The sequence below is a fragment of the Canis lupus genome, chromosome 1 (assembly GCF_048164855.1).
Source record: "Canis lupus baileyi chromosome 1, mCanLup2.hap1, whole genome shotgun sequence".
Classification (NCBI taxonomy): domain Eukaryota; kingdom Metazoa; phylum Chordata; class Mammalia; order Carnivora; family Canidae; genus Canis; species Canis lupus.
Genome location: NC_132838.1, coordinates 63,518,615 through 63,533,054, shown reverse-complemented (window position 1 = coordinate 63,533,054; position 14,440 = coordinate 63,518,615). Strand labels below are relative to the sequence as shown.

The window sequence follows — 14,440 nt, the reverse complement described above, 5'->3', positions numbered from 1 at the left end:
AACCCAATAAAGGAATTATGGCTTCTACTTCAGTGTCCTCTACATAAGACCTCTGGCAAAATTGAAAACAATATAATCCAAGTGACAACAATGACTAAGCAGTTAGTCCATAAATGGCACCTAGCTGGGTAAATGGAAAATTCCTTGCCCTTATCTGAGTGTTCTCATTTGTTCCCAGAAGCTCAAGTCAAAGGATTTCTTTCCCTCACTCTCTATATTAAATTCATTTAATAGTCCTATTGGGTTTATGTCAAAAGGTACTCTGATTCCATCCACTTACCTACAACTTCTGTGGTTTTCATAGATCATATATTTAAAAATGCCACCCATTACTCCGAATAGCTTTCCTTGTTACTCTTTCTTGATAGATTTTTCATAGGATGCTTATTTCCATTTTACTTACTTAGTTGCTACTTTTTGTCTCCATCCACTAGAATCTCGGCACCATGACATGGGTGATTTTGTCTCTATTGTTCTATGCTGCAACTCCATATCCTACGAAAGTAGGCATTCCATAAATATTTATTGCATGAATGATGAACCTCAGTCCACCTAGTGTAAGTTCACGTCACTTCTTCACCTGGGTTATTTCAGTTGTCTCCACCTAGTCTCTTGCTGCCTGTCATAACCTACATGCCATGGTCAAACCCTACAAAAGCTTACCACTGCCCTTAGGACAAATCTAAACTCGCTGGAACAGCCTAGAAGACTCTGATATGAGCTCGTTTCTGTTCTCCATCATCAATGACCTTTAAACAAGCCAGGCTGGTCCCTAGCTTTGGCTTTTGGCATTGCTTTACCATGTCAAGAATCCTTTTGTCAGAGATCTTTCTGACGTTTGCTCTGCTGTATTCAAGTCAGAGCTCTAGTGTGTTTTCCTTAGAGGTAGAGCTACTTCCTATGTCTTGCATTTGTGCAGTTTGTGTACTTACACAAAGACTCCTTACTCTGATTCCTCCACCCTGAGACAACATGCCCTGCATTGGAGCAGCAACTGCCCAGGAAAGAGCTGAGTCTTAATTCTGCACTAAGTGGGTTTTCCTAGTCAAACCTTGCCACCATGGACTCCACACACTCAGAATGGACACATTTTTCTAATTTGCACAAAGCTTCAGAGGTTAGTGGAATCCTCCTTCATGGTGGCCCTACTCTTCCTTTTCTGTCCAATTTAGCACCATCTCTTTCCCCAAGGCATTGTCTGCCTCACCACTCTGTTTTGATGTCCCTACATTCCTGAGCTAAAAAATGATCTGTCTTGTTTGTTGATAGCCTGTCTCCCTCCATCTCTAACATAAGCTCTACAACAAGAGGGTCTTTGTCTTCACTGTGGTCCCTCAGTGATTTCATTTGCACTAATATGCCCATGAACACTTACAACAAGCCAGCTAGGGCAGAGATTTATTGTTCTCTAAGTCCTTGAAACAACTAAGACCTATGTTAAGGAATAATTGCCTGTTTCCTGAGTACCCTCTCCATGAGATTATGTATAAGGGATGCAAAGTAGCTGTGTAGAATTTAACAGTTCATAAGTGGCAGGTATAGAGATGCCTATACTGGAGTAAACACCTCCTTGATCCACCCACCTCATATGAAGTCCTGAACTTCTTCAGGTGGTTCCTTACTGGTGAGGTCCTCATTGCAGAGGCAAATTCACAAACCTAGGATTATTATATGAGGGATCTAAAATTTTTGTTTAATAGATGGGATGGGAAAGGGAGGAATTGTTGATACTCGAACTCCTTCTACTCCTCTCTCAAAAGTGCATGGCAAGTGAAAGACACTCAGTAAGGAAACTTGGAGAGTGAAATGTCCCTACTTTTAATAAAGGACACTAGCACAATCACATGGCTCAGTCTAAGATATAAAACTATACATAATTTTTCTATTTGTTCAATTCCAAACTTTAAAAATATTATTCTACATGTTATAAAAACATTCAGCCTAGGAACCTTGTGCAATGCATACAACTAATGTTATTGCTTTAACAAACTTGACCATCATTTTCTTATTAAATTCAGATCTCCCCACTTCCTGTACTCATAGATTCATTACTGATTTTTATGAAACTGAAAGAATATACTGAGATTGGAATTTGTAATTATTATACACATTATGTAAATGCATTTTTTAAAAATGTAAATGAATTTTATTTAACTCAATGGTCACTTGCTAGAATGATACCATCTCTATTCCAGAATCCATCACTACTCATTGTTGGCAGTACAGAGGCTTTTCAAGGAGTTTATAATTTTCTGGACATACTCAGTACCTCCAGGAGAATGTAATAGTGGCCTAAGGAATTAAATCTCTATCAGGCATTAGAGAAAAACATCTCCTCAACATTTGTTTCAAGATGTAGGGGGTAGGTTTTAGTTGTATAGAAATGTTGTATGGAATCTCCTTTGATAAAAAAAACAGATGAATTAAATTTTAGTGTAGTGAATTGTTTTTAACTTTATATCATCTGAATTCAGCTCATAGCCTCCTACTTGACTTGAGATTTCAAGTAATTCCATGCATCATTTCTAGCAGTGTAAAGAAAACATTGGTAACATAGATCATTAGAAGGAATGCACACTGCCTACTATTCCCAGTGGAATTTGGCTAAACCAAAAACAATCAAATTGATTCGTGTGAGAAAAAACTCAGAACAATAAAATATTGGCAGCTTACAAACACGCCATTCAGGTATTATGGAAATAAGCCAGCCCAAATCACTCAAGGAAAAAAAAAAATAAAGCCAATTCACTATGTTTGAATGTCAGAGGGATTTTCAGGTAATAGCTTGTAAAATAAAGGGCACCTTTAGAGTCCCAACATAAATTTCAACAACCTAAATCGTTCCTTCGGAAAGTAACAATCCTCAGGAATTGCAAAGGAATATATTCCTAATAAAATTATAAGCTTCTTCCCTGTAAATGAGTTCTGCTATTTCTGTCAAGTTTAATTTTACCTGTTGTTATATCTTTGTTTATGTACTTTCAAAGTCTATTTCGAGTCCTCTTGTGTAATTAGATGGGATACAAATTGTAAATTCATTATTGAAAAAATTAGTATTTGGAGTATTTACTGTGTTAGATGCTGCATTGCTGAATCCCCATAACAGCCCTAAAAACTCTCCTCATTTCATGAAGGCCCTAAACTGAGGCTTGAATATTTCATGGGATTTTCAAGTTTTCCCAGATTGTAAGTGATGAAGCTGAAGCTCTTACCACTTGACCCTAAACATACAGTCTTTATACTCAGCAGCCCTCTTAACTATAAAATTCTATTATTAGTATAACATTACATAAGCATTATTGATTATATAATGTACTTATTCATATATAAAATGGTCTCTGATTTCAAGAATATTCTCTGACATTATTTGGACATAAAAGAAGAATTTTCTTTAAGTCACATGTCATACTCGAGGATGATATATCTGATTTGTTTGGGTGCTCCCTACCACAATATAAATTTGCTTTGAGCTAATAATTCCTTTGCCAGGGTGACTTACAACGGTCACTATGGAGGCAGGAAGACTTCTGGATTTTCTTTCTCTTCTTCTTATGGTCCTACTTCCCCACTGTGTCCATTGCCTCAAAATGGTGCAGTCAGCCACTCTGGGAAGCATAATATAGTTGGTCACCGTCTTAGAGAATTTGATATAAACTAGATATTATATTTTTTGTGCCAGTTTTTTTGTTTTAGGAGTCCTCCAAATTTTGGCCTCCATTAATTTTTTTTCTCGCCAGATTCTCTCTGTGTGGAATCCCTTCTTCCCATTTCTTTATCTGGCAAACTCATTTTACATCTTTAAACGCAGGTTACAGTTAACCTCCTCCAGGGATCTCTCTGCAACATCCCCTCTGTATAAATAAATTTCTCATCATCACACTTTATTATAGCAATCTATTATATTGATCTAAATCTGTTTTAGTCAGTATTTGAGAACTTCTTGAAGGCAGGGCTGGGGCTTAACGTCTTTGGTATTGACACATAATAAGTGCACATTGAAATGTTTTTAAAATAAAATAATGACTTCATAGTTCCTCCCAGAAAATCTAAAAATATTTTCGAGTGCAAATTATGAATAATTCCCTAGAAAGAATTTCATTTTGAAATAAATTTCTAAAAAGCTTATTGAGACTATAAAGGACTGTGATTTTGCATCACCACTGTTCATGAAAGTATATGACAAGGAGAAAGTGGCTTAGATTGAACAGGAACCATTCTATGAAGATATTTTTGAAAGCCTCAGTATTTGGAAACAATTAATTTATATTCATGGCCACTTGGATTTTAAACTTTAATCATTTAATGGACTCCTCCCTAAATCTAGATTCTTCCTGGATTTAAGAGCTACAAAATGTCAACCAACCTTAGAAATAGTTTTTCAAGAATAGCTCTCAAGCAAGACTTGGGAATGGATATTTACAAGTATATGTGCCTTTGACTTACAAAGAAGGTGGGGTTCAGGGTGGATGCTTCATGCGTTAGTTCCACTGGCAGTCATGGATTCCCTTGTAAAAGACCCTTTTCTGGCCCTAGGAAGTTTTAAAGAGGCTTTAAGCACCCCAAATCTGGAGCCTACATGGAAATTCAGCTCCATTTCTTAGTTGCTGAATGGCCTGAAAACCTGGTCACTTTAGTTTTCAAACTGTAAAGTGAAAATACACCTACACCCTAAGGATCTTACAAAGATTAAATAGCATAATATTTCAAAAACTGATTGGGATTGCTCTAGGCACAGAGTAAACAATATATAAATGTTAGCTAGGGAAAAATAAAGGAGATCAAACTTTTTTTAGAGTTCCCAGCCTCATCTTTTCTGTGTACACTGAAAGAAGAACTTGCACGTTGCAATATGTTTCTATCGAATATTGCTCTCAGGAGGAAAAAAAATTGATAAGAATACGGATTGATACTTTTCGAGGTATTTGGCCTATATGTTATGAGACAATGTGCTTTTATGCATACTCAAACATGCTCAAGAATGACCCTGGGTGAGTTTAACAACTGTAGGGAAATTCTATAATGAATAGAGACTTCTCTTTGGCATGAGGGTCTGGGATGCTTCCCTTCTCACCACCCCAGAGGGTGATATGTGTGCCACTTCAATTGCTCTGCTTGCTAATCCACAATTCACCAGAGCAAACTAATTTTGACAAACTCTAAAAAAGGAAAGCTTCCAGTAAGCAGGCAGGTCTGCTGACAGTTGATAATATCTAGTTGTCAGTGAGATTTTAGAAGGTGCATATGCCCACATCAATTCCTGAATTTAAAAGAAACACACAGCAGAAATTTGTGGAATGAAAATTAATGATAAAACATTTTGCAAGCATTTCATATGGGATCATATGTTAGTTAATGTTTACAGTTCATGGCCTGGATGGTTTTGGTTAATTAAAGAAATCACTTGGGATAAGGAAGCACTCAGAAACGATTGTGGGTTTTTATACAGTTCATAATAAGCCCAGAGACTTGAGGGAGCCTTTCAAGACTCTATAAAACTGAATATATTTTCCCTCTGGCCCATTATTTACTTAACTGCAGGTCATTTATTTTGGCAGAAGAAAATGTACCTGTTCAATATCAAAAGGCCCATGAATTTTAACCTTCTTTTATTGCCCTATTATATCATTTGAGAATTTTTAGTTAAATGAAAAAAAAAATGGTGATTTTTCTCTATATTAGGAGTCTTCTCAGCTTCTGTGATTTTAGTTTCCATAATTTAAAGTGCATATTGAAAATAAATTGCTTTATTTGATTGCATGTAGATTTTCCTTTAATGAAGTCCAGTAGATATATTTAACATTGTATATACATCTAGGAAAAGTAATATATTCAGAAATGGTTCTGAAGATAACGGAACCTGTGTATGTATCCGCTTAAAGATCTCAGCTAATAACACTTTTCTTATTGCATAATAATATGAATTTATACTTTGGATTATGAATTATGCATGTTGGGGACAGATCTAGCTATTTTAGTCATGGATATTAAATTTGTTAATCCTTTTTTATTTTCAATGCCTACTCCTACATTGTGTGCACAGGACAAAGCCCAGCCTTACCACCTCCATTACCAACAGTACAAGCTTCCAGACCCACTCCGGCATCACCTACTCTTGAAGGCAAGTATTTTATTTTTCCTAAAGTCTTCTCTGTTGTAGATAAAATAGAAGGAAGAGAAATAAAACAGTAATAGCAGAAACAACAAAATCCATATTTTCTCAAATAGCTTTAGTATATCTAAGCTGCAGTTTACTTTTCCTGAAATTACTACTTGCTGCTTTTTGGAAAACCAAAAAGTTCCCCTTGAGGCTTTATATTGGTAACTATAGCACTGGTAGCAGAGAAAGAAATGTCTGGGGGAAAAAATTAGAGGTCCTAGAATCTGGAGTATAAGAGAGAAAAACTTCCAGGTGGTCACACCTTGCTGTTACCACAGACTCCTAGATCTAGGACAAGATGTAGCAAGAGGAGGGCCCATAGAGCCCTGTAAAGTACAGAGCCTACAGGAGGTGCCCTGGTTGCTGGCTTCTAAGGGTTGTGCCAATTACCACAATGTGGTAAGAACCAAAAAATAAGTCAGTGCTGAGTACCATGGGAGCTTAGAGAAGGGAGGGCATAGCTCTTGTTGGAAGAAGTGAGGAAGACTCCAGGAAAGGCTTCTCTGCAGAGGTGGTTGTGGAGCTAAAGTTCCAAGAATAGGGAGGGATAAGCAAGGAAGGCAAGAACATTACCAATAAAAGAATTGGCATATGCAAAGCCATGGGGATGAGAAAGAAAGGGATTTAGTCCAGAGAAACATAAGTAAGACAGCTTGGAGAGGGGCTGGGACAGCTCATAGAAAGGCATGCAAAGTATAGGTCATGACCTGCCTTGTAGGCTAAGCTTGGGATTGATTTTTTTAAATTATTTTTTTAAAGATTTTATTTATTCATGAGAGACACAGAGAGTAGAGACAGCGAGAGAGACAGAGACACAGGCAGAGGGAGAAGCAGGCTCCATGCAGGGAGCCCGACGTGGGACTCAATCCCAGGTCTCCAGGATCAAGCCCTGGGCCAAGGGTGGCGTTAAACCCCTGAGCCACCCCGGGCTGTCGGGGATTTATTTTTATCTTTAAATTATTATTATAGAACATTGAATAGTAAAAAAAAAAAAATCTGCAATATACTCAGCCTTCAGATACATTTACCAAAATTTTTCTTTTCTTGCCTATCCAAACTTTCTCTTCTTTCCTTTCTCTCTTCCTTTTTTTCTCATTGTACTTTTTTTATTTCTTTTGCAAATGTCTGACATTGTGCTATTTCACCCAGCTAAGGAATTTTTATTTCCTTTTAAAATTTTTGACACATTTACATGGTTCTAAGTTTAAAAGTTACAAAAATGATATAGGGTGGAAAGTCTCCTCCCAGCCTGATGCATCAACTACCCAGTTCTCCTTACAGGCAACCAATGTTTTGTTTTTTTTTTTTTTTTTTGGTTTTTTCCCCCCCTTCCAGAGAGATTTTGTACATATACAAGCACAAATATTTCCTCCTCAGCTAAGATATTTATTTTTTTTTTCCAATAGAAGACAAGGAATTCCTCATGGATGGGACACACGTTCATTTTAAAAGATCAATTTGACTGCCCAATATGACTGCCATCCTGCTGGGCTAGACAGGTGTCATGACATTGGTTACAGACACTTGAGAAAATAACCCAACCCAGTTACAAAGCCGGAACTAAACACTACTGTTATGGATGGAGAAAAGCAGATAGATCAGAAAAGCATATGGAAAGGCCATCAATTGGTCAAAGTATCTGATTAATATAGATGCTGAAATGCAACAAGTGATAAGAATGACTCCAGCTTTCTGATTTAGATATCCAGGTAGATAGAAATGCAATTAACTAAGACAGGAAACCACTGAAATAAAATAGGCCTGAGGAGGAGAAGCAGAAAGTTGATGGGTTCAAGACAGACTGGAATATGACAGGTTCCCATGGGATATCCAGGTAGGATTACTGAGCAGGCCATTCTAAATTGGTATATGGAATTCAAGAAAATATTATATGGCTGTTATTTAGAATTATTCGTTCATGTAACCTGTCCTCTCCTCTACACCTTACGGATCTTCTGTCCCTCAAACTCCATTCCCAAATGAAATCTCCAATAATGAGGAAATGTCTGAGAAGTTCAGTTCATTTCATGTATCCTCCAAACCCCTTCTACAAAGGGGACCCAGGCATTATTGATCATTTCTTTTATGTAGAGAGATGGTGGGAACCCGGTGTCTTTGAAAATAGTATAGTGCTTTATATATAGCTTGTGCTCTTGAGTCACACAGGTCTGGATCCAAATGCTGGTTCTTTTTCTACCTGGATGCACTTAAATGGAATAACTAAGGTTTCAGTCTCTTTATTGGTAAAACACAGATACTCATATTACTTATCACAACGAGGTATTGTAAAGACAATAATGATTGTAGTTTTTATTATTGTGATTGATATTGATGAACTTAGGAAGTTTTATTATAGTAAAGACTATGATGATTGAAGTTTTTATTATTGTGATTGATATTGATGAACTTAGGAAGTTCTTTCTTTGCATTTTATTGACTTAACACAACTTTTCACAAAGAATAGTTTGCAGATCACTAGCACCAACATCAACTGTGAAGCTTGTTAAAAATTCATATTCCTGCCATATCTTAGATCAAGTGAATCAGATTCTCTGGCAATTTAGAGAGGAAAGACAAATCTCTATTTAACAAGCTCCTCAGGTGAGTCTTGAACACATTAAATTTTGAGAACTTTTGGTTTATGTCCATGTGCAAAAACCCTTACAGATCTAACCAATTACTTTACAGCAAACATGAACTTGGTAGCCTGTTTCAAATAGCCTTTTCTCCATTTTATTTTAATTAAATTAATTAAATCTGAATGCCTTGGTGAGAGATGCATTATCCAATTGACCACAGATCCAGTGATCCTTTTAGCGATAATTTATGTTTCATATAGTCCATGGTCAGGGAAGAATTTGGGTAGCTGGTCAGGTGATGTTTTCCATAGGTCATGTTTTGACATTAGCATGTTCTATGCACTTTCTGGCCAGATCCTGACCAAATCACACCTATAGCTAAGCTCTCTTCAACCCACAATTATTTTTAATGTTATGTTTTCTATACTTACATGCATTTTACATTTGAGATTTCAAAACCCCGTAATGTAGATATTATTAAGGCTTAACAAATGTAGGCTTAGAATTTTATTTATGCTAAGTTAGTAAATAGCAAGTCTGGGAGTCCAGCCCTGAATTTCTATGTTTATGCCGAAGGATCTTTCTAGTATATTACTATGCAGACATCAACATTTGAGGATCCTACCTTCATGTCTTCTGAGATATCAACAAGTTTTAGAAGACAAAGACATAAAGTTTTGTGCTTTAGATTTCATGCAGTTCTGCAATAGAAACATCATCCTCTGACCTCAGTCTAGAATACCCTAGCAATGCTTCTCAAGGTGTAATGTGCACACAGGTCACCTGGGGATCTTGTGAAAATGTGGATTTGGATTCAGTAGGCCAAGGCTGGGGCCTAGGATTCTGCATATCTACCAACCTCCGAAGGATGGCTAATGTTGTTGATCCAAAACTACATCTCAGTAGCAAATCCCTACATGATTTAGAGGGGGGTGGAGAGCAACTGAATATTTCTTAAAATGCCTTTATTTTAGTATTAGTCACCTGAATGATCTGTAATTGGCCAAATGTCCCTCAGAAAAACTAAAATGCCACTCATGGAGAAATTCTGACTGCTATTTATCTGGGAAAGAACAACAGTTTTCAAGCCAACTACCTAAGCATTCTAGAAAGGCTTAAAAGAGAACAAGAGAAATGCCAGTGGGAATGGGGGGAAAGGTTACATTATACTTGCAAATTATAATAACCTATTGTATAATATGTAAAATATTTTGATTTGGCCAGCTACCCAAATGGAATGAATTAGTAGTTGCAAATTTTAAATATAAATCCCATATCATCTATAAGTCATTGCTGTATCAATATCAATCAAAAAAAAAAAAGAATTTGTTTGGTCGTTAGAGATCACAATTTAATGTCAAGTATATGTAAAATCTTGCTCCAAAACTCCAAATCAATAATATGCTTCTTGAATATTTAGAGAACAGGCCGAGGCTAGTCCAAGGGTTGAAACTTTCACCTCCCGTCCCAAAATGCTACAGACAAATTTTTTGGCCCACACAATTTTTTTAAAAATTTACTGATTTTTAAGTGTGGTCATCTTGAATACTGGGAACTTCCCATTGTCTCCATCAACTTACATGCATCTGCTTCCCCCATTCACTCCCTTGTCTCCAGATACCATTTCCGTGTGATGATTATGTGAGGATAGTTTCCTCTTGATATAATCATTTCTTAAATTCCTGATCAACCCTTGATGTTTGGTCTGCAAGGGCTGCCAGGATAAAGCACCACAAGTCGGGTGGCTTACATAACAGAAACTTATTTTCTCACAGTCTAAGATCAGAGGACCATGGTGGTTGGGTTCTGGAAAGAGCCCACTTCCTGGCTTGCAGACATCTGCTTCTTGCTGTCTTCACATGGTGAAGAGAGAGCACAGGTGGCTCTCCTTCTTAGAATGACACAGTTCTATGGGATTGGGGTTCTGCTCTTATGACCTCATTTAAGCTTAATTACTTTCTATTTTTTTAAGATTATTTATTTATTTATTCATAAGAGACACAGAGAGGGAGGCAGAGACATAGGCAGAAGGAGAAGCAGGCTACCCATGGGAGGCTGCTGCGGGACTCGATCTCAGGACCCCAGGATCATGCCATGAGCCGAAGGAAGATGCTCAACCATGAAACACCCAGGAGTCCCAAGCTTAATCACTTTTTAAAGGCCTGGTCTCCAATACAATCATGCGGGGGTTAGAGTTTCAACATATGGATTTGGAGGAGACACACAATTCAGTCCATAGTACTGAGTAACCTCTAAGCCTTGTTACTAATAAAGCAGCTTAAATGTCATCTCATACAATTAAAGTTGTTTAAATATTTCTTTTTTTGAGTACTCAATGATTTGTGTTTTGCCTATCCAACATACATAGTTTTTCACCAGCATAAATTCCCAACTTGCATCAGCTTTTGTATATGCTTGATATTGATGGGAGTTAAATATTTTTTAGATGTCTTAGCTGGACTCGAATATAACTAAATCATCCTGAAAGTAATAAAACAGAAACAGTAATCTCATCACCAGCAACTATTATGTAGCATTTACCTAGCTAGTAAGCAGATTATTTAGAAAAACTTTTTAGAACCCAGTTGAGAGAGAGAGAGAGACATCAGACTCACATTTCATTTAGCATTTGAACCATAAAAGCTTATATGCCTGGAGATAATTTGACACCAAACTGACAAGTGACTCTCTCACTGCCCCAGTGTTCACAGGACAAGGAGAGCCCATAAATAATAGTGTCACCTTAAGTTTCATTGGATTCTAATTCTGTTGTTGTTGTTGCAAGATAGACATAAATCAAGGAACTCCAATTCCCCAATTTGAGGCAGATTTTGATAGATTATTCAAGTGCTTGACTCCAGTTTATCTCCTACTAGAGGTTCATAAAACACAAAGTAGCAAATGTTTTGCCTGTCAGTCTGTCACTTGGAAAAGGATGTGTCATTTGCAAAGCGGGACACTTAGGTTTCCATTGTTCTCTTTAAAGAGTGATGTAACTTGACATTTCATTGTGGAAGCCAATACTGTGCTTAAGTGAGTAACAACGGTGTTGCGGGATTACAAGGCTTTTGCTAGTACCTCCCTTTAATTCCCAGAGAAGTCATTTTTACGCTGAGGACACTGGCACCGAGCAGCTTTCCAAGGAGTCCACGTTATCAGGCGGTGCTGAGATCATGGGCTTTGTCAGGGCTTGCAGATGTGCTGCCTGCGACTTCATTAACATAATTGATTAGGAACTAGGACATATTTAGTATTAATCAAGCTGTTTTTAGTGAGGCTGATTATGCACAGCCCTTGATGCACTATTTTAGTCTGGAACTTCCTTAGGACCAAGTTGCAAGAAAATGGCATTATGAAAAAAGGAACTTACATGTGGCACTGAAGTGTGCTTTTTGATTTGAGGAATACAGATATAACAGGTCAAAATGTAGGAGCTTAAACATATTCTGCATTTTTTTGTCTTTAGGTATAGACTGGATTATTAAATTTGTTCACAGGGCATTGGAAACAATTTACAATTTGATCAGTAGATTTTTAAAAATCATAGACCTTGTTACGAGTCTGCTCTGTTACAACTGCTCTCATGTCTGTAAGGCCCTTAAAAGCTTCCTTTATGCTTTCATGGCACTTAAAACAAAGAAAATACGTTTCCCATGGCACTCAACTCCTTCTTGGAAACGTTGGTGTGCTTCTTATCTCAGGCTATTTGTTTCATGTCTTGAAGTTGTATCTTGCTTTTGTTCAGTTTCACTCCTCTTCCCACATCACATGCTTTGCACATCATAATGAAGTTTTTATTGCTTTAAATATTTGGATATGAAGGCTAATTGTGTATTAAATCAGTTGTTTCCTTTGACTCTGACTGTATTTTTTAGAACATTTTTGGCCGTGGAAAATTGGCTACAATAGCAATAAACAGATCTCCTATAACAACCACCTCAAATAATCATCTTGGGCATTGTCAATTTGCATTTAATTATAGACATCACTTAAAAGGGACTAACTCAAATATAATATTAATTCTCACATTATTTCAAAAAAAAGTATTGCATTTTGTGAGAGAATTCCCATGTCTACTGGGAGCTCCACTGGGCTAAAAAGTCTGCAAGTTCAAATAGTTAACCACTTATTTCATTATGGAACCGATCTATTGACTTTTCCCCTGAATGGAGTGGCAACTGTTATTTTACAGTATGGGTTATTCTTACCTTTAGTATGAGAGCCACTTTATCATCTAATGTTTATAAGAACTGTATTTCTCGGAAGGGATTAGCCCCTCACTGCTCTAAGACAAAATCCTTGGTGATTAAACAAATCACTATGGGCAATGTTGTCCATCCTCACCCCATCACCAAAAACAGCTGCTTCATAAAATCTTAGTATTAAGCACAGTTACCAGATATGATCCCATTATTTTCATTATTTTTAATCAACAATGAGAAAGGATTTTTTTCTTTCTCTCTACTCAACATGGACATCAAAACATCATGTATTTTGTTCTTATTGTGCTCTGAAGAATAGAAGACTTCCACCCATTTGTAATTACTGGACATTTAGTGTAAAAATTGCTACAACTTTCCTATGGCAAGTATGTGGAAGAAAGAAGTTAAGTGATCCCTTATTAAGTATGCATCTTCTCCTTAAAGTACTTATTTTTAAAGATTTTTATTTCTTTATATGAAAGAGAGAATGAGCATAAGTGGGGAGAGAAGCAGAGGCAGATGGAAAAGGAAGGAGAATCTCTAGCAGACTCCCCATTGAATGCAGAGCCCAACGGGGGCTCCATCCCAGGGCCCTGAGATCATGACATAGGCCAAACCAAGAGTCAGATGCTTAACCAACCAAATCACCTAGGTGCCCCTCTTTAAAATTACTTTTAATATTCCCTTATAAACATATAATTGGCATAAATAAAGCCAAATATAAGGTGAATAAATATTCTATACCTTGAATAAATAAATGACTGATACTTAGTATGGTGATTGTAAATAATATCATAAAAGCATCACTCTTAGGTGGGCAAAAGAACTCTAGAGAGAAGACCAAGGACTCAGCTTCTAATCTCAGCTTCTCCCCTAATCAGTTGTTTGATCTTTGACAGATCAACTGACATTTTAGGGTCTCCATTTCTTTACCTGTGTAGTGTGGGACCAGAACTTGAATGGTCTCTTAAGTCCCTTTCTGCTTCTACCCAGAGATTTCAAGCTTACTATTTTTAGGCTGGTGGGTTGGTAATAAACTGCCTTGAGAGCAGAAGGAAGACTGCATGGTTTTGCCTAGTGATTAAATAGCCACTATTGGGGGTGTCTGGGTGGCTCAGTCAGTTAAGCATCTGACTTTAGCCCTGGTCATGATCTCAGAGTCCTGGGATTGAGACCCACCTCAGGCTTCTCATCAGCAGAGAGTCTGCTTCTCCTTCTCCCTGTTTGTTCTCTCTCCTTCTCTTGCTCTCTCAAATAAGTAACTAAAATCTTTTAAGAAAAAAAAAAGAGCTGCCATAGATATGTACAGTATGGTTGTGGTCTGGAGAGAGATGTCTATTTGTTGGGGCAACCAGGCATGCCCCTAAGCAGTGAATAACACTATGAAGCATTATTTACTGACATACAAAAGTGAGTTGTTCAGATCATAAAGGCTGTAAAAGTTAGGAGAAAGATGAGATATGAGTAAGGCAAGGCTATGCAATGAAATCACAAGACTTGCA

The 14,440-nt window shown here is 37.1% G+C and overlaps 1 protein-coding gene and 1 long non-coding RNA gene across 30 annotated transcripts in view; one reads left to right on the top strand and one right to left on the bottom strand.

The window, feature by feature from the left end:
- Window positions 1-14,440, top strand: part of TRDN (triadin) — a 362,263-nt gene that overhangs the window by 140,892 nt on the left and 206,931 nt on the right. For 18 of the 19 annotated variants that reach the window (XM_072832697.1, XM_072832631.1, XM_072832729.1 and 15 more), the window contains one exon: window positions 6,041-6,118. In XM_072832697.1, the coding sequence (XP_072688798.1) occupies window positions 6,041-6,118 (78 nt within the window). Of the gene's footprint in view, window positions 1-6,040; window positions 6,119-10,732; window positions 11,056-14,440 lie in introns of those variants that run through there. The other variant, XM_072832736.1, reaches the window with a different exon arrangement.
- LOC140636916 (uncharacterized) overlaps window positions 1-14,440 on the bottom strand; it is a 46,135-nt gene that overhangs the window by 22,164 nt on the left and 9,531 nt on the right. For 9 of the 11 annotated variants that reach the window (XR_012034179.1, XR_012034162.1, XR_012034168.1 and 6 more), the window contains exon 2: window positions 3,500-3,605. The exons of 1 other annotated variant lie outside the window; for it this stretch is intronic. This is a non-coding gene — a long non-coding RNA (uncharacterized lncRNA). Of the gene's footprint in view, window positions 1-403; window positions 496-3,499; window positions 3,606-14,440 lie in introns of all 11 variants that reach the window. One more of the 11 variants, XR_012034182.1, reaches the window with a different exon arrangement.